The sequence below is a fragment of the Brachionichthys hirsutus genome, chromosome 10 (genome assembly GCF_040956055.1).
Source record: "Brachionichthys hirsutus isolate HB-005 chromosome 10, CSIRO-AGI_Bhir_v1, whole genome shotgun sequence".
Taxonomy (NCBI): Eukaryota; Metazoa; Chordata; class Actinopteri; order Lophiiformes; family Brachionichthyidae; genus Brachionichthys; species Brachionichthys hirsutus.
In genome coordinates, this window is record NC_090906.1 from 13,512,838 (window position 1) to 13,531,544 (window position 18,707).

At 54.5% G+C, this 18,707-nt stretch overlaps 3 protein-coding genes across 3 annotated transcripts in view; all 3 read left to right on the plus strand.

The window, feature by feature from the left end:
• Positions 1 to 663: 663 nt before the first annotated feature.
• aqp11 (aquaporin 11) lies at positions 664 to 2,460 on the plus strand. The gene is made up of 3 exons (XM_068744623.1): positions 664 to 1,278; positions 1,635 to 1,751; positions 2,034 to 2,460. The coding sequence occupies exons 1-3, from the start codon at positions 705 to 707 to the stop codon at positions 2,111 to 2,113; spliced, it is 771 nt and encodes a 256-aa protein (XP_068600724.1). The 5' UTR covers positions 664 to 704; the 3' UTR covers positions 2,114 to 2,460.
• Positions 2,461 to 3,222: 762 nt separating this feature from the next.
• On the plus strand, positions 3,223 to 15,699 carry LOC137900353 (rho guanine nucleotide exchange factor 12-like). The gene is made up of 35 exons (XM_068744421.1): positions 3,223 to 3,254; positions 4,738 to 4,832; positions 4,954 to 5,052; positions 5,227 to 5,276; positions 5,433 to 5,490; positions 5,587 to 5,795; positions 5,933 to 6,034; positions 6,485 to 6,583; positions 6,661 to 6,771; positions 6,889 to 6,987; positions 7,061 to 7,103; positions 7,176 to 7,281; positions 7,352 to 7,489; positions 7,569 to 7,601; positions 7,677 to 7,791; positions 8,239 to 8,344; positions 8,800 to 8,979; positions 9,194 to 9,344; positions 10,123 to 10,289; positions 10,363 to 10,509; positions 11,093 to 11,178; positions 11,262 to 11,387; positions 11,656 to 11,770; positions 11,837 to 11,937; positions 12,026 to 12,103; positions 12,187 to 12,259; positions 12,353 to 12,520; positions 12,601 to 12,688; positions 12,765 to 12,845; positions 12,916 to 12,989; positions 13,992 to 14,240; positions 14,338 to 14,478; positions 14,677 to 14,852; positions 14,961 to 15,033; positions 15,113 to 15,699. The coding sequence occupies exons 1-35, from the start codon at positions 3,223 to 3,225 to the stop codon at positions 15,124 to 15,126; spliced, it is 3,783 nt and encodes a 1,260-aa protein (XP_068600522.1). The 3' UTR covers positions 15,127 to 15,699.
• A 620-nt stretch (positions 15,700 to 16,319) lies between these two features.
• Positions 16,320 to 18,707, plus strand: part of LOC137900355 (rho guanine nucleotide exchange factor 12-like) — an 8,054-nt gene continuing 5,666 nt past the window's right edge. Inside the window, exons 1-7 of the mRNA XM_068744423.1 lie at positions 16,320 to 16,325; positions 17,114 to 17,227; positions 17,619 to 17,710; positions 17,795 to 17,869; positions 17,964 to 18,139; positions 18,222 to 18,377; positions 18,458 to 18,696. Coding sequence (XP_068600524.1) covers positions 16,320 to 16,325; positions 17,114 to 17,227; positions 17,619 to 17,710; positions 17,795 to 17,869; positions 17,964 to 18,139; positions 18,222 to 18,377; positions 18,458 to 18,696 — 858 coding nt within the window. The remainder of the gene's footprint in view (positions 16,326 to 17,113; positions 17,228 to 17,618; positions 17,711 to 17,794; positions 17,870 to 17,963; positions 18,140 to 18,221; positions 18,378 to 18,457; positions 18,697 to 18,707) is intronic.

The following is an 18,707-nucleotide window of genomic DNA, read 5'->3' on the forward strand; positions in this document are numbered from 1 at the left end:
CTCTGGTGGATTTATTGATCAGCCCGAAGCCGTGAAATCAGTCGGAATTATTTTTCGTTATTTTTCGTTCCACATTTGGCCACCAGATGGCAGCCAATCCCCGAAGGCCGATGCAACAATTAAACGAGCGTTTAAAGACACGTGACTGGTTCCAGGCGTTGCTAGGTTACCTGTCTCAGGTGAGGAGATGACATGAATTCAGAATAAGTTATTGAACGGAGTTCGGTTTTATTTTCACAGTCCTGTCTGAACGGAACGAGCTCTGATTGGCTCGTCTCGTCATTGATTAGCCGGATGATCGTCCAATGGGGTGAGGCCGCGAGTCATTGACACGCTGATCACATGTTTGAGTTGCATCTAGTGAATATTTGCTGTCATGTAACGGAAGTGATCGATCCTCAGAACGAACGTCGCGCGCCGGACAGGTAAAGGCGATAAACGGCGCTTCTTCCGCCATCGTGACGCGTCTGTGACGTAGTTCAATTACGCTCCGCCCTTCTCCCCGTAAACAAGTCGGTTTGGAGGTAAACAAACGACGTCGCCGCTTTGATTGGTTGAACAGAACTTTATTATGACGGTCCTCCCGCTCTACTTCCTGCCGTGGCCGGAAGTAGGGAAGGCGTTCCCCCGCCCCCCGCCCCCCGCCGGGCTGAAGTCGTTAAAGGTTCTCCCGCCATGGACGCCGGGTTCTTCTGTCGGTAAACATGACCGAGCTGCTCGTGTCCGTGGGCGTGTTGTCGGTGTCGGTGCTGCTCGCCGAGGCGCTGCGCCGCGCGGCCGCGCGCCTCCCGCGCGGCTCTCCGGGGACCTACCTGCTGGAGGCCGCGTGCACCTTCCAGGTGTGCTGCTGCTCGCACGAGCTCAAGCTGCTGGGTGACGCGCGCCAGCTGGAGCTGCCCGCGAGCCTGGGCCTCACCTTCGCCGTGACGCTGGTGCACCTGCTCAGCTTCCGGGGGGCGTCCTGCAACCCCTGCGGGGTTCTGGAGGGCTTCTGCCGCGGGACGCGCAGCCCGCGCGCCGCCGCCCTCCTCATCGCCTGCCAGTTCGCCGCCGCGCTCGCCGCGCGGCAGTTCGCCGCCTCCGTGTGGGCGCTGGGTCTGTCGGGCCTCCACGTCAGACACCGGCGGTTCGGCTTCCGGTGCTTCGAGCCGCTCGGCGGGACGGTCCTGGAGGCGGCGGCCATGGAGCTGGGCTGCGCCTTCGTCATGCAGGCCGCCGCCATCAACGAGCTCCGCGCGCCCTGCGTCGCTGCTGTCGTCACGCTGCTGGTCTACACAGGTGAGCTGGTGACGTCATGAGGTTCAAACGCTTCATTCAGCATCAGCGATCAGCTGATCGATGTGTTGTTCTCTGAACCCGAACATTGAGTTCTGCCGGTAACTCCAGAACGCAGAGCGGGGGGAACGCGCCCTGCTGGGGGAGGAGACTCGAACCTTTCGTTCGGGAGGTTCGATGTCTGCGCGGTCGGACGAACATGTCTGGCACTGAAAGGGTTAACCCCCCCAGTCTCTTTAAACTGAAATAAATAATGGTCTACCTGCGTGTTTACCTGCGTGTTTACCTGCAGCCTCAGGGTCAGACGGTGGTTGGCTGGCCCCGCCCACTGGTTTCAGCAGGTGTGTGCTGGTTTACAGGTGGAGGGATCTCCGGCGCCTTCTTCAACCCCGTGCTGGCGTTCTCCGTCCAGTTCCCCTGCAGCGGACACACCTACCTGGAGTACTGCTTCGTCTACTGGCTGGGACCGGTTCTAGGTAAGGACCCGGACCCGGCCGGGGTCGGTGGGAGGGGAGCCCGAGCCGGACCCGCCCAGGGTCGGTGGGAGGGGAGCCGGTTCTGGTAGCTGCACGCAAAAAACGAATTTTAAATATGAACGCCGGTTCTTGAGCAATCGGCCCTCGGCCCGATGACGGGCGGCGGCGGTTCTGCTCACACGTAGAACACGTCTCTGACATCACTTCCTCCTCGGGGGCGCCGTGCGGAGCTGCAGGGATCCGGGACCCGATCCGGTTCCAGTAACTTCCTGTCTCCCTTAGGTGTGTCCAGCTGCGTCCTGCTGGTGGAGAAGATCGTCCCCTTCCTGTCCGGGACGGCCCAGAAACCAAAGACGCAGTAGAACCCAGGGACGATTATTGATTATGGATCAGGTGCCCTTTCTGACGACGACGACGTGGTTGGACAGACATCCTGCGGTTGATTTATAAATGGCGGCTTTTATTCTCTTGTGATTCACATTGATCGTGTTGATCGTATTGATCTTACTGATCGTATTGATCTTACTGATCGTATTGATCTTACTGATCGTATTGGTCTTACTGATCTTATTGATCTTACTGATCTTATTGATCTTATTGGTCGTCGTTCCTCTGATTAATGAATGTGACTGGGAATCGCACCAGCGTCTCCCCGATCGAGGTCTGATCGGGATCAATAGCAGCCTCTACCGGGTCGTTACGTTTCTGTGTGGAATAAATATTTAAATATTTCATTGGATCCGGTTTATTCCAGCAATAGTGATCGATTGATCGCTGATCGACAGGAAATCAATCGCATGGCCTCGTTGGGTTGTAGCACGGCTGTGACCTTTGACCCTGTCGAACAGAACCTTTTCTTCTTGGGTCTCCTGGTCCTTGATGGGATCCACTGGATCCTCTGCAGGTTCTGCTGGACCCGTTTGGTCCGGTTTGATCGCTGATTAGCGGCTGGTCCATCGATCTATCGACCGTCGGGGTACACCCCGGACGAGTCGCCAGCCGATGGCCTAAAACATTCATTACTACGGGGACCCATGTGGCTCCGGACCGGATGTTCCGGTCATATAAATCTGGATCAGCGGACTCCGAAGTTTAAGTGTAAGCGTTCCGGGGGAAACGAGGCGACCCTGAACGCAGCGGGCTGGGGGGGGGGGGGGGGAGGGGGAGGGGGAGGGGGCGGGGGCATTTCCTCTTTCCGTGTCCATCCCGTTGGGTTCCCGTTAACGGAGCCGATGAAGACGACGGTGATGGTGAAGATGATGACGCTCCAGACTGAGCGGAAACGTGGCGCCCGAGTTCAGGTCGGCCTTTAAGAACTGTGACGTAACAATTCGGGGGAAGCGGTTGAAGTGACGTCATGGAAGGATTTCCTCTGGAAAAGTAGCGTAACCGGTAACCGGACATGACCGGACGGACTCGGTAAAAGCTGCAGAACTTCTTCTCCCGAGTCCCGCGAAGCTACGGAAGCCCGATGAGCTGCACGCAGTCGACTCTGACCGACAGGTACGTGAAACCGGTCCGGTACCGTTAACCGAACATCGAGACCGACTCCGGTCGTTAAAGCTCGTCCTGCATCAGAGTGTTCGGGTTCTGATCCGCTCGGTTCTGTTCGGTGAGGAAGAATCAATCTGTAGGAATATAAATAAAAATAAACAACTACGGTGAACTTAAAAACACCGGAAGTTTCGGATCCGGCCGAACGTCCCCTTCTTCGGGAGACCCGATTCCCTCCCCGGCCACCAGGGGGCGGTGTTCGTGGACTGAAATACCACTTTAGGCGAGTTTTATTTTAGATTTTGAAATAATTTGGTGACGTCATCATTAAACTGTGTTAGCATAGCTAAAGATTTGTTAAAAGCAAATCTGGGACTGCGAATGGGGGGGGGGGGGGGACTGGGGGCCGCCGCTAAAAGATGGCCGCCGCGGGTTCTCTTCCTCTTCCGGAAAGGGAAGACCAACCTATCACGGCGGCTCGTGGCTCTGGCTCTGTTCTTCCTCCACCACATTGGCTGATCAAACGTCCAATCAGCTTGCTCCTCTGCTCCGATTGGTCCACTTTTGTTTGCAGTTGATACCATCATCAGGAAACGGGACCTCGGACTCCGACCCTGTACTATTACCCTCAGTAATACTGGCAGTATTAGTACCAGTACAGCAGCAGATACTCGCCCCGGTGCTACTAGCATGGCAACAATCACTTCTAATCAGGCATGGCTCGGTCTACTTCCTGGAGCCCCCAGGCGTTCAGGAGATGGTTCCGCATCTCGTCTCGTTTCAGATCCGATCAGCGTAGATTAAGCGTTAATCTGGGCTCCTCCCACTCTGACCATGTGACTTCCTCCGTATCGATGGTTCTGCCGGTGGTCTGGAGAACTTGAGGTTTCTCTAACTGGATCTGGTCGGATTCCATCCCTCTGAAGTCACCGGTGTATTTTTAAACTGCATAATCAGTTTCCTCTGAGGAAACGCCAAAACAGAGGCCCATGTGACCGACCCAGGGAGCCCTGTGATTGGCTGGCCTTCAGCCAGAGACGACTGTTGGGGCGACTGTAATCGGCGTGATTGTCGAGTGTCGAAAGACGGCAGATTCCGAGACGAGCTCTCCCTGGAATGTGATCCGAACTCTTTGATCCCGATCCGCATCCGTGTCCATGAACGCCACACGGTTTATTCACCCTGATTTAATCTCATATTTTTAATTCGTCAATAAGTAGATGAATTGAATTTCTTTAAAAACAAATGAAGTAAAGCGTCTGTTAGCATGAACACGTGTGTTACCATGGAAAAAAGCTGAGCTCTGACTGAGACAAAGCGATTTGAACTCAAAAGCAGCGTCTGCAAGGACAGGCGGGGGGCGGGGTTAGGAGGCGGAGCCACAGGGAACCGTTAGAACAGATGAGCACACTTCATTTTATTGTTTTTGTTTCTTCATTCATTGATGACATCATCAGATGATGTCGTTTAAACCCCGCCCCTTTGTCTCCAGGACGCCGAACATTCTCAACAAAGACCCGGCAGAGAAGAAACCCAGAGGAGATGAGAACTCACCTGTTCCCCTCAAACACGCCTTTGACCCAACAGGTGAGGCGATCGAATGCATCGAATGCTTTTCGTATTGATTTGATTGGCTGCAGTGTTTTGGGGCGTGGCCTCCTCCACCGTCCCGGTCCGTCCGCAGCTCATCGTGGCGGTTCTTCTCCAGGTCTGGTCCAGCGGTGCGTGATAATCCAGAGGGATGAGAACGGCTTCGGTCTGACGGTCAGCGGAGACAACCCGGTGTTCGTCCAGCTGGTGAAGGAAGGTGAGGCCACGCCCCCCGCTCGGATTACGCTACGGCTCTTTCCTGTTTCTGTTTGAGCGACCAAATCTCCGTTTGCTTCACCGAAACGCCGGTTAAAGAGACGGTACGGCAGAAATGACTTGGATCGGACCTCGGTCACCATAGCAACGCAGTCTGACCGTTGTTTTCCCGTAGATGGCGCTGCCATGCGAGCCGGCGTTCAGACGGGCGATCGGATCATTAAGGTGAGGAGAGTCAGCTGATCCGACGCTGCCGCCGTTTATCATGTGTGAACGCTCTGACGTGGGAGCCAATCAGCAGTGAGGACGAACAAGCATCAATCAATGAGAGAAGCGTTCTGGTTCACGTCCCGATCCCGACTGTTGAACCTTTTTCGGCAGGTCAACGGAACCCTGGCGACGCATTCAAACCACATCGAGGTCGTGAAGCTGATCAGATGTAAGCCTGAGCTGTTATTACACGTGTTACCACACCTGTTATTACATCTGTTATTACACCTGTTAGCGCGCCTCACAGCCGACTCCTCCCCATCAGCCGGCTCCTACGTAGCCCTGACTGTGCTGGGCCGACCTCCAGGACTTCCTCAGATGCCCCTGGAGGAGGGCGGGGTGACGGTGACGGATGAAGCTGCAGAGGGCGGCTCCTCCCTGCCGGCCCCGCCCTCACCTGCACGACCAGGTGGGGAGGAGAGCAGTCACGTGACCATCTTCCAGGGGGACGGCCCATCCTCGCCCAATGATGGGGTGAGATGAATGAACTGTCAGCTGACTGATGTTGTTTATTGGGCGGGGCATCTTGACCCCGCCCCCCTGGGATCTGCACCCACCTCAGTCCGTTAGACGTAGGCAGGAACTCTGATTGTTGTCGGCTGTTGTTTCAGGACGGAGGCTCCCGCCCTCAGGCTGAGGATGGGGTGGGAGGCCCCTCCCTGAGGGAACAGACCCCGCCCCCGTGTGACAGCGGTAACGACGGGCAATCCCCGGTGCGTCCGAAACTACGTTTAATAACGACTCAATTAAAAACGAATCATCTGCAAATTTGCATGAGCAATCAATTATTTAACCAATCAATAAAAAAAGCTAACTTGCTAACAACGCTAGCTAACACTAGCTATCGTCTGTAGCCGTTTTTCTTGCTAATATTAGCTGCCTGCTGTCACACCTGGCTAACGCTAGCTGTGCTCTTCTGTGTGTTAGATGGTCTCAGTCACCTGTCCATCACCTGATCCCGAGGACACACCTGACACGGTAACGCACACACACACACACGCACACACACGCACACACACGCGCACACACACACACACACACACACACGCTGTCTGCTGGACGGGGGGGGCGTGACCTGAGAGACGGCTGTTTTTGTTACTTCTGCTTTTGTGATGTTGGACATGCCGACTGACTCACAGTGTGTCCGTCCTGACGTGTCCCAGGACCCCGGCACCCGGTGCATTGTGGGTAGCGCTCCCTACATGATCAACCCTGAGATCATCGGCGCGGAGGACGACTACTTCGAGTCTCAGCGGGAGCAGGTTACCTGAACTCGCGTCTGTGATCCGCGTCGGATTAACGGATGTGCTTGTTGTTAACGGCGATGGCGGCGTTTCAGATCAACGGCGAGTGCAGCTCGTTTCAGAGCGTGGACCTGCTGAAGGCTCGCCCGGCTCATCTCGCGGTCTTCCTCCATCACGTCATCTCGCAGTTCGACCCCGCCCCTCTGGTATGTAAATGATTCGGCCTCTCCGTGCCCATTCGGTGTTGATAGGAATGAAAGTGGGGCGAGGACGGGTCCCTGTGGAACGCCTCCTCTGATAGCGCAGCGTTCTCCTTCCGTTAGCTTTGCTACCTCTACGCCGACATGTACAAGCAGACCAGCTCCAGAGAGAGCCGGCGCGTCTTCGTGGAGCTCCACGCCATCTTCCTGGATCGAGCAGCGGTGAGTTCCTTCCTCTTCCTCGTCCCTTCCACCCTGAAACGTGACGTTTCTGATGGAATGCGTTCTTCCCCAGAACCTTAAGGTGCCGCTACCAGAGGTGATATCGGCAGAACTGGGTGAGGGACCGGGTTCTCGTATTGGATCTGAAGCTGGAACGAGGTCCTGACGTCTGCGTGCTTCTCCGACAGAGAAGCGGAAGCTGGACTTGATCCCGGAGGAGATCGGTAAGCGGTACAGCCAGGTGCTGCAGGACTCGCTGCTCCCGGACCTGCACAGGAACCTGGAGGACTTCAGGTACGCCTTGTGGGGGGGGCGATGCCCCGCTCCAGGTGAGACCACCTGATGATGTCGCCGCTGTGTGCAGACAGAAGCGCAGCATGGGTCTGACCCTGGCCGAGGACGAGCTGTCCAAGCTGGACTCGGACTCGGACCCGGGGAGGGAGGCCCTGGACAAGGAGTGCTGCTGTGCGGAGCCCATCCTGGGCAAGATCGAAGACATCCTGTGAGCATGCTAGCACGTACCCGCTGAGGTCCCGCCCCCCTGCTGTGACTGTGCTCTCACGTTGATCTGCCGTTTGTAGGTTGACGTCGCAGCCGACGGAGGAGGAGAAGTGGTGAGTCTGGATGGGGGCGGGGTCGGGGGCGGGGGCGGGGCCTCAGAATGTTGACGGGTTCCTGTCCCGTCGCAGCCAGACCATGCAGCACGTTGTCCTCACCTACATGAAGCACCTGGGCGTCAGAGTGAAGGAGCCCCGCGGGGCCGAGCACAAACGCACACGCATCAACTTCCTGCCCAAGATGAAGGTCCGGGTGGAGCCGACACACACGGATACACACACAGACACACACACACAAATACACACCTACACACACACACACACGGATACACACAGACAGACACACACACACAGACAGACACACACACAGACACACACGGATACACACAGACAGACACACACGGACACACACACAGACACACACACACAGACACACACACAGACACACACACACACAGACACACACACAGACACACACACAGACACACACACGGACACACACACACACACACAGACACACACACGGACACACACACACACACACAGACACACAGACACACACAGACACACACACAGACACACACACAGACACACACACAGACACACACACCTACACACACACACCTACACACACACAAATACACACACACACACACACACGTCGACCTGAACGATCTGTTATCTCAACAAGCAGAAAAGTATGAAGCCCGAGAAGGACGGCGAGGAGAAGGTGAGAAAGACTCGCTTTCCCAGCATCCTCGGCCCGCCTCGCCGGCTGAGCCGAGTGGATTCCACTTCAGGTGAGCTCCAAATGAAACCACGCCTCCCTCTGTCCCGTGTCCTCCCGTTGAACTGTCTCTCTGTCCCGTGTCTTCCCGTTGAAGTGTCTCTCTGTGCCGTGTCCTCCCGTTGAAGTGTCTCTCTGTCCCGTGTCTTCCCGTTGAAGTGTCTCTCTGTCCCGTGTCCTCCCGTTGAAGTGTCTCTCTGTCCCGTGTCTTCCCGTTGAACTGTCCCTCTGTCCCGTGTCTTCCCGTTGAACTGTCTCTCTGTCCCGTGTCTTCCCGTTGAAGTGTCTCTCTGTCCCGTGTCCTCCCGTTGAACTGTCTCTCTGTCCCGTGTCTTCCCGTTGAACTGTCCCCCTGTCCCGTGTCCTCCCGTTGAACTGTCCCTCTGTCCCGTGTCTTCCCGTTGAACTGTCCCCCTGTCCTGTGTCCTCCCGTTGAACTGTCCCTCTGTCCCGTGTCCTCCCGTTTAGTCGGTAAAGCCGTGGATCTCAACAAGCAGCGGTCACCGAAGCCCGCCTCTCAGCCGGCCTTCAGCATCCCCGAACAGTCCGACGGTCCTGGGGGCGGGGACGTCAGCGTGGCCACGCCCCCCACGCTCAGCTCGCCCACCTGTCAGGCCCCAGACGCCAGCGGACCGGACTGGGACTCCAGTAAGGCAGACCGGTTCCTGTCTCTGCTCAGTGGGATGTTTCTGGTCGCCCCGGAGACGAAGAGACGACCCAGATTTACGTCATTAGTTTTACTTTCCAGGCCTCGCCGGAGTTTTGTGTTATTTATAAACTAAAATCTGAATGTTTGCATATTAATGAATGAAAAGGACTCGCTGAATGTTAACCCTGACCCGATCTCCGCTCTTCTGGACAGACACGTCCCCGTTTTGTGTCCAGTTCAGACCAGTTGAGGGTCTTCAGTCTGGAGAGCACCAGGACGCGGTCTCCAGTCCCACTAGCCCCCAGTTTAACCTCAGTCCCTCCAACCTGGAGCAGCTCCAGGAGGAGGACCAGGACCCCTTCAGGTAGCCATCAGAAAGTCTTGGTTGCCACCAAACACGACGACTCGACACATTTCTGAACAACATTTCTTTCAACCTGTGAAGATGAAAATATAATTTGGATGTCGCCGAACGTTGACTCGCTGCTTCAGACTCGCTGCTTTGGACTCGCTGCTTTGACTCGCTGCTTCAGACTCGCTGTTTTGACTTGCTGCTTCAGACTCGCTGCTTCAGACTCGCTGCTTCTGACTCGCTGCTTCTGACTCGCTGCTTCTGACTCGCTGCTTCTGACTCGCTGCTTTGACTCGCTGCTTCAGACTCGCTGCTTTGGACTCGCTGCTTCAGATTTGCTGCTTTGGACTCGCTGCTTTGACTCGCTGCTTCAGACTCGTTGCTTCAGACTCGCTGCTTTGACTCGCTGCTTCAGACTCGTTCCTTCAGACTCGCTGCTTTGACTCGCTGATTTGGACTCGCTGCTTTGACTCGCTGCTTTGGACTCGCTGCTTTGACTCGCTGCTTCAGACTTGCTGCTTCTGACTCGCTGCTTTGGACTCGCTGCTCTGGACTCGCTGCTCTGGACTCGCTGCTCTGGACTCGCTGCTCTGGACTCGGACTCGCTGCTTTGGACTCGCTGCTTTACATTGATTTTATAATTGTGCCTAACATTATACCTGCGTCAGCGCTCAGGTATTGAGAAGGAACATGACTCCAAAAAGGGGCGGAGTTAGAGGCATGGTGCGATGTGCCTGAGATGATGTCATCAGACATTACAGTTGGAATTGTCTTCCTCTGTCGGCCGCAGGATGGAGGTTCAGGCTGCGGCGAGCTCAGGTGACGTCCAGAGCGAAGACGACCAGCCAGGTGAGATGGAGAGTGAAGAAGACCCTCTGAACTGGCAGAGTCTGGTCAGCCACGACGTCCTGACGAGTCTCACGCCACAGGAGATTAAACGACAGGAAGTCATCAACGGTGAGTTAACGCAAACAGGAAGCACAGAACCAACGGCTGCAGTAAGAGCGCTGATCCGCGTGTTCACCTGCAGAACTGTTCTACACTGAACGCGCTCACCTGCGGACGCTCAAGGTGCTCGACAGCATCTTCTGCCAAAGGTTGACCAGAGACGCCGTGCTGCCCCCGGAGGACGTCAGACACATATTCATCAACCTGGAGGAGATCGTTCAGCTGCATGGTATCCGGTTCAATCCGGGTCAATCCGGGTCAATCCGGGTCAATCTGGGTCAATCTGGGTCAATCCGGGTCAATCTGGGTCAATCTGGGTCAATCCGGGTCAATCCGGTTCAATCCGGTTCAACCTGGGTCAATCTGGGTCAATCCGGGTCAATCCGGTTCAATCCGGGTCAATCTGGGTCAATCCGGTTCAACCTGGGTCAATCTGGGTCAATCCGGGTCAATCTGGTTCAATCCGGTTCAATCCGGTTCAACCTGGGTCAATCCGGGTCAATCCGGGTCAATCCGGTGCAAATAAAAATGAAATTTATTAAATTTACTTAAATTAATTTCAATGTTCATTAAACATTTAGATAAAAACACATTTAATGAAATGTTTAAAAAAAATTAAATCGGATAATTGAAAAACACAAAAAATAATAATGAAATAAATAAATTAAATGAAAACACTATCATGGGTTTTGTATATATATATTTTAAAGTTGTCTCAGTGTTTTTGTTCTTGATTATAAATGATCTATTATTGGTTAACTCATCAGTAGTGAAGGAATTTACTGTCAGTAATCAATAACTTCTCTCTGCAGTCTCCATAACGGAACAGATGACAGCGATCAGGAGGCGGAGCGAGACGTCTGTGATTGGTCAGATAGCAGATGATCTACTGGGATGGGTAAGATCAGGTTACAGGTGATCTACTGGGGGGGTGTGACCAGTCTGGTCAGGGTACAGGTGATCTGAAGCCGTTTGTTCCAGTTCAGCGGTGAGGAAGAGGAGACGATGAAGACGGCGGTGGGAACGTTCTGCAGCAACCAGCCGTCGGCTCTGGAGCTTATCAAGAGCAGAAAGAAGAAGGACCAGAGGTTCTACCTGTTCATGCGGGTAAGAGACACTTTAAACGGGGACGGAGACGCTCCTCATCGTCACTGCGAAGAGGCACCGTCGCCATGGAAACGTTTCACACGAGAGACGGTTAGATTTACAAAAGACGGCGGCGCTCCGAAGACGAGCTTTTAAAAGCAAACAGGAAATGACTAACTTCAACGTAGCCGCTATGCTAAAGTTAGCGTTAGCCTGAGGAAGCTGTATTAGCAACATTAGCCGCCGTTAGCCGTCCCTAATTGTGATGCTAAGCTTGGCCTTTCCTCAGGAGGCCGAGAGCAACCGTCTGTGTCGGCGCCTGCAGCTCAAAGACATCATCCCCGTGGAGATGCAGCGAGTCACCAAGTACCCGCTGCTGCTGGACAACATCGCCAAGTACACGGGTACGACCTGCACGGGTGCGAGCGCGCCGCAGGGCGGGGGCTTCATGTTCCATTACGTTCCCGCAGGCGGGGGCGAGGAGAAGGAGAAGGTGAAGAAAGCTGCAGAATGTTGTAAAAAGATTCTGAACCACGTCAACCGGGCCGTCCAGGAAGCCGAGGACAAGCAGGTGGCGTTCTAACATCACCGGCGTTTCGTTTTCACGGCTCACGACGGCGCCCGTGGTCACCGGAGACGCTTGCGTGTCCTCTCCACAGAAACTCGAGGAGTACCAGAGACGGTTGGACATCTCGTCGCTCAAGCAGAGCGAGAACCCCGTGATCCTGGAGATGAAGGTCAGACGCCAATAAATCCGCTCGGCAGGACCGGTTCTGTCCCGCCGGCCACGTCTGAGGCTGTTCGTGCTGTCGTCCATCAGAACCTGGACCTGACCAAGAGGAAGATGGTCCACGAGGGACCGCTGTTGTGGAAAGTCAATAAAGACAAGATCGGTAACGCTGCCTGCAACCGAAGCTACCGGACTCTAATCAACAGCCTTAACTAATGCGCACCGTCCCCCGTCCCCCCGTCCCCCGTCCTCTCAGAGCTCCACGGCGTCCTCCTGGAGGACATCCTGGTTCTGCTGCAAAGACAGGACGAGCGTCTCGTCCTCAGATTCCACGGCAAGAACGTGGCCAGCGCCGCCGACCCCAAACACATCTTCAGCCCCGTCATCAAACTCAACACCGTCCTGGTTCGTCCAGTGGCGACCGGTGAGGACGGAGTCGGCCAATCAGAGTCGAGTCCAGCGGTGGCCGTGATTGTTCTGATCGCTTCTATCGACTCGTTCCAGACAACAAGTCGTTCTTCGTGCTGTCCATGTCGGACAACGGCCCTCAGATCTACGAGCTGATGGCTCAGACGGTGTCCGATCAGAGAACGTGAGTCTTCAGCGTGGCTCCCGGCCAATCCGGTGATTCGTCCATCTCACCTGACGTTCCGCCTCCTCGCCTCCAGGTGGCAATGTCTGATCACACAGTGTGCTGATGCCATGAAGGCCGGAGGCGTCGACAGAGACCTGCCTGCAGCTCACTCAGAGTCAGTCCACCGACACAGAATCGCACTCTGATGATGTCATTCGATGGTTTCTAATGTGCGCGTGTTTCAGTGCTGAGGGCGATGACATCATCAAACACGAGAAGACGAACAACGACACATCTGAAGGGAGCGTCCATTCCTCAGGTGAGTGGTGAAACACTCAGAGTTAGTATCAGAGTTTGTCTCCATCAACGGGTAGCGGTCCTTAGCTCCGCCCCCCCCTTGTCCCAGTCCTGTGAACGTTCTGCGTCTACTACACATCCACAACGTCTTGCACAGTCCAGGTCCATACAGGGAAACAGTCCAGGTCCATACAGGAAAACAGTCCAGGTCCATACGGGAAAACAGTCCAGGTCCATAGGGGAAAACAGTCCAGGTCCACACGGGGAAACAGTCCAGGTCCACACGGGGAAACAGTCCAGGTCCACACGGGGAAACAGTCCAGGTCCATACAGGGAAACAGTCCAGGTCCATACGGGAAAACAGTCCAGGTCCATACGGGAAACCAGTCCAGGTCCATAGGGGAAAACAGTCCAGGTCCACACGGGGAAACAGTCCAGGTCCACACGGGGAAACAGTCCAGGTCCACACGGGGAAACAGTCCAGGTCCATACAGGGAAACAGTCCAGGTCCATACAGGGAAATAGTCCAGGTCCATACGGGAAAACAGTCCAGGTCCATACAGGGAAACAGTCCAGGTCCATACGGGAAAACAGTCCAGGTCCACACGGGGAAATAGTCCAAGTCCATACAGTGAAACAGTCCGGGTCCATACAGGGAAACAGTTCAGGTCCATACGGGGAAACAGTCCGGGTCCATATGGGGAAACAGTTCAGGTCCATACGGGGAAACAGTTCAGGTCCATACGGGGAAACAGTCCGGGTCCATACGGGGAAACAGTCTGGGTCCATACAGTGAAACAGTCCGGGTCCATACGGGGAAACGGTTCAGGTCCATACGGGGAAACAGTCCAGGTCCATACGGGGAGACAGTCCGGGTCCACACGGGGAATCAGTTCAGGTCCATACGGGGAAACAGTCCAGGTCCATACGGGGAAATAGTCCAGGTCCAAATAGTCGAGTCCTTCACGGCTTGAATCAAATGAATTCTAAACTAGACTTTTAATGTTTTTCTCCGCCCAATTAGACACCGCCTCTTCGCTGCCGAGCATGAACCCGTTTGATGACCTGAAGTCGGTAGACGAGGAAGCGGGGGCACCTGAAGCAGATCGTCAGGAAGACGAGAACGAGGACGACGAGGTGGACGAAGCGGAACTGGAGGCATTCTTGGATGGACAGCTGATGGACCGGCTGCAGGAGGAGTCGCATCACGACATCCAGGAAGAAAACACCTCCAGTTTACCTTCGTGGAAAAGCGACGACGCCCTCAGGACATGTTAGTCACGCATTAAAGGGACAATTCACGCAAACCGCATACAGCGTCACCGGGTGGCGTCCCAGTCCTAATTCACCCCTCCCCCCACCTCTTCTAGTGGCAATGCTGAAGAAAACTCTTCTCAACCACTTGATGAGCAGAGAGGAGAGTGGGACCCCCGGGACCCCCGGGGGCCCGTCTGGGGAGGGCCGAACAGCTGCAGAGTCGCAGCAAGGCGACGCTCACGCTGGACGTAACGGTGAGTCTGAAGAAAGGCCGCTGTCTGGATCGCCGATGAAACAAAGTATCGATTCAACAGCTATGAAGGTTGCAGCTTAGCTTAGCATGGACGACGGAAATAATTAGCTCAAGTGGCAGAATGTGGCTAGCTGTTTCCCTCTGTTTCTGGTCCTTATGCTAAGCTAAGCTAACTGTGTTCCTCTGAATTTCGCCCCAGGTGGTTTTGTGGTTCTGGATTTTGGTTCCGATGACGACGCCGGAGGAGACGTTGGCATCGACATGACAAAGCTGCTGTCCTCCTCTTCGCAGACGGGGGACGCCATTGGTCCCAACCTCAGCAGGCAGCTCATGACTCACCTGCGCCTCCTGCAGGCGGACCTGCAGTACCTGAAGGTATCGGTTCCTGGTTTCACCTCCGCTTTCCACGATGATTAGCGGTAACGAGGTGATGAGTAAAATGCCTCCGCTACGTGAAACTTGAGACGTTTCGCCTTCGTCCAGGAGGTGGAGCTGAAGTACAACCAGCTGATGCAGCCCGGCTGTGAGGTGGCGACGGCGGCGTGTGACATCAACGGTAAGTTTCGCTTGCCGCCATCGCCCGAGGCTCCTTTTCGTCGCTCTGTCGCTCATTTCCAGCTTTTCCTGGTTTCCAGATGGGATCCAGTGATCTCGCGTTCCCGTCGTATGACGTCATGATCACTTCCTGGATGGATCGCCGACCGTTTCACGCTTCAGGCGTCGCTTTCATTGTTTTAGGAATGTTCCACTACAAGCGAGGAGAGACGCTGGAGGGCGAGCCACTCCCCTCGACCACACACCTGTTGGTAAACACTGGAGGCGCGACATGTGACACCTGTGATGTCACACAGGTGAACAGCTGAGGGAAGGAGGGGGAGGTATTCTAATAGAAATAACCTCCACTCTTCACAAACATTATTCTGCACACATTTCTAATGTCCGCAACATTCACGTAACACGTGTCACACTTATTTGATGTTGTACGTCTTTAGCCTAGCCTAGCTTAGCCTCGAGCTGAAAGGGAACGGCTAGCTGTGAAAAGAAACACCCTGAGCACCAGTTAACTTCTTCCTCACCTAAAATAATATTTCTAAACTGAACTATATCTCTGAACGTCTCTGACTGTATACACGATGAAACGGCACCAGGTTCCTCCTGGACTGATCCAGAAAGAGGGCGGAGAACGTCTGAACGCAGGAGGAACTGATGTGTCTAAAATAAATCCCGTATCTCAGTTTAATCGTGTGTGCGTGTCTTTGTGAGTCGAGATAGACAGTCGGGGGGGGGGGTTGTGTCTCGGCCCGACCAGCTGCAGGGTCGTTTTCAGGGGCGGGCCCAACAGTTAGACTCCAGATTGGTACGAAGAGACCAGATGGTGTTCAGACAGGTTTTTACTTTGTTCTAAAATAACTTTTACAAAATACTAGATTTACTTTTGATGATGGTTTTGGCGTTTAGGCTGAAATGTTTCTGAAGCTGCACATCTCAAAATGCTACTGAAAATGACCAGAGGAGCTCAAGTTAATGCTAACATGCTAGCCTGTATAAAAAAACAACAACTGGTGACAGGATAAGGCAGTTAAATACTAGTGCTATGATATATCTAATGCTAGTATTGTAACCTGTACAAATAACTAATGCTAACATGCTAACCTTTAACAAGCTTTCGACAAGAAACCGATTTTGGAGACTAGATATATTTAGGGTTAGCTTAAATGTTTAGATCAGGGGTCCCCAAACTTTTCCCTGTGAGGGCCACATCACTTTTCCCTTCTCTGATGGAGGGCCGGGGTCAGTTTGCAGGGGGGGGGGCTAAACATTTAGGGGCCGAACCATGCCACCATGGAGGTGAGGAAACCTGCCCTGTTATTACAAAGTAATTACTATGTCATAAGTTGATATTACAGAACATTAACTTCCTGGAGGTGAGGAAACTTGCCCTGTTATTACAACATATTTAACACAATATAATTGTTCATTGTAAATCAACCATCCCTCCGGCAGGGGGCAGTAGTATGTACCAACGTCTGTGCGTATGTCCGCTTCCGTTAAAGACCACAGAAGAAGAAGGAGGAGACGCGTCACTTGCTTGCTAATATAAACACCAGTCCGTCCGAGCGACGTTTGTTGTTGTTGTTTGTTAGCTCTATTTTCTGTGTTCACCGCGGAAGCGGAATCGCTCCATTAGGCGGGAGTTCAGCCGACATGTTTGTTGCGGTCTCTGAATAACCGAGGCCTGGAAGTTGCCCCGCGAACGGATGGTGAGACATTCAGAGGTCTGCTATGCTAACTAGCTGCGCTAGCATCTTCCGTTAAATAAACCTTTAATGCGGGATGAGGGTAATTCTCGTTGGGCGGTCAGACGGCCTGTTTTTATGACTGTCCGGACGCGGAGGCGTCGTTTATGGTGTTCTTATGAGCGGAGTCTGTCGGCAGTAATCAGTGAGCATTCAGTGCGACGGAAAAGCTCCTTTAAGGAGGTATTTCTTCTGATAAAACTCGAATTCACCGAATAAAATTACACGAAGGAAGCCACGAGGGCAGACCGTCCGTCCTCTTCATCCATCGGTTTGATTGATTTTCTGTGTGATCGGCTGTCAGTAACTCAGCTTCCTGTTTGATCGCTGTTCTCTCAGCCCATGATTCAGCTGGAGAAGCCGCTGCTCGCCGGCGCCATGCCCGTGGTGTGGCCCACCGTGCTCGACCTGGGGAGGGACGAGTGCAAGAGGATCCTCCGGAAACTGGGTAGGGTCACGCACGGGACGGGCGTCTCCAATGCGGGACGGGCGTCTCGAATATGGGACGGGCGTCTCCAATACGGGACGGGCGTCTCCAATACGGGACGGGCGTCTCCCATACGGGACGGGCGTCTCCAATACGGGACGGGCGTCTCAAATACGGGACGGGCGTCTCCCATACGGGACGGGCGTCTCCAATACGGGACGGGCGTCGTAAATAAAGACAAAAATTCACAGGAAGAAATGTTAATATTCCATCATTTTATAATATCATGCATATTACAAGAATAAAGACATAATATTACAAAAGTCAGACTTTTACAAGGATAAAATCATCATCTTATCTTGAAAGAGATTTAAAGATGGCTTCTCCTGGTGCTTGCGTCTGTTCCCAGAGCTGTAGGCGTACGCCGGCGTCGTCAGCGCCCTGCGAGCCCAAGGAGACCTGACGAGGGACAAGAAGGATCTGCTGGCAGAACTCACGAAGCTCCTCGGGTGGCGTTCCCTAAATGTCCCCGACTCGGATAATCGTCAACGGTGTTCCGTGCTTTTATTTTGAAACCCTCCTCGTCCCTGCAGAATCTCAACGGAGCGCCATCGTGCTGAGGTCCGCAGGGCTGTCAATGACGAACGCCTCGCCACCATCGCGTGCCAGTGAGTTGCTAACGTTGCTAATGTTGCTAACGTCTCCCGTCGTCCTCTGGGCGGCGCTGTGGCTCCGTAAACCAGTAACTCTGACGTCTTTCAGCATGTCGGGCCCCAACAGCTCCTCCGAATGGTCCATCGAGGGGCGCCGGCTCGTCCCTTTGATGCCGAGGCTGGTCCCTCAGACGGCATTCACTGTGACCGCTAACGCCGTGGCAACAGCCACAGCCAATCAGAACGCGTCTCTCCTTTTGCCAGCTGAAACCGGAAACAAAGAAGGTGGAGCGGCACCGCTTCATGTCGGACCGGCGCTGTATGTGCTGCAGATTAACTGATGCGTTTCATGCCCCGCCCCCTGCAGTGGTCGTCTGCTACTCCTACACGAGCACCACCTGCACCTCCACCGGCGCCACCGCCACCAGCGGCGCCTTTGGAGCGACTGTGAAGTCGCCCCGGCCGCCCAGCCCTTCGTCCAACGTGGTGGTCCTGCCCAGCGGGAGCACGGTCTACGTCAAGAGTGAGTAGCGTTTGAATCAGGGAGGCGGGGACTCAAGAGATCAAAGGGAAGTGAGGTACCGGCTTCCTGTCCCCCGGCAGGCGTCAGCTGCTCCGACGAGGACGAGAAGCCTCGCAAGCGGCGGCGGACCAACTCGTCCAGCGCGTCTCCGGTGTTGCTGAAGGAAGTGACCAAGGTGTCGCCGCAGCTGTCCAAGAGCATCGCCATGGCGACGGGCGGCAGCCCCAAGATGAGCAACATCATGCAGAGCATCGCCAACTCGCTGCCGCCGCACCTGTCCCCCGTGAAGATCACCTTCACCAAGCCCAGCGTCCAGAACGCCAGCGCCAC

Bases quoted from the DNA above. Each gene is read 5' to 3' on its own strand.
- aqp11 (XM_068744623.1), top strand. From the start codon at position 705: ATGACCGAGCTGCTCGTGTCCGTGGGCGTGTTGTCGGTGTCGGTGCTG. The intron at 1,279-1,634 runs GTGAGCTGGTGA...GCTGGTTTACAG, and splicing joins CACGCTGCTGGTCTACACAG to GTGGAGGGATCTCCGGCGCC. The intron at 1,752-2,033 runs GTAAGGACCCGG...TGTCTCCCTTAG, and splicing joins CTGGCTGGGACCGGTTCTAG to GTGTGTCCAGCTGCGTCCTG.
- LOC137900353 (XM_068744421.1), top strand. From the start codon at position 3,223: ATGAGCTGCACGCAGTCGACTCTGACCGACAG. The intron at 6,772-6,888 runs GTATGTAAATGA...TCCTTCCGTTAG, and splicing joins AGTTCGACCCCGCCCCTCTG to CTTTGCTACCTCTACGCCGA. The intron at 9,345-10,122 runs GTAGCCATCAGA...TGTCGGCCGCAG, and splicing joins GAGGACCAGGACCCCTTCAG to GATGGAGGTTCAGGCTGCGG.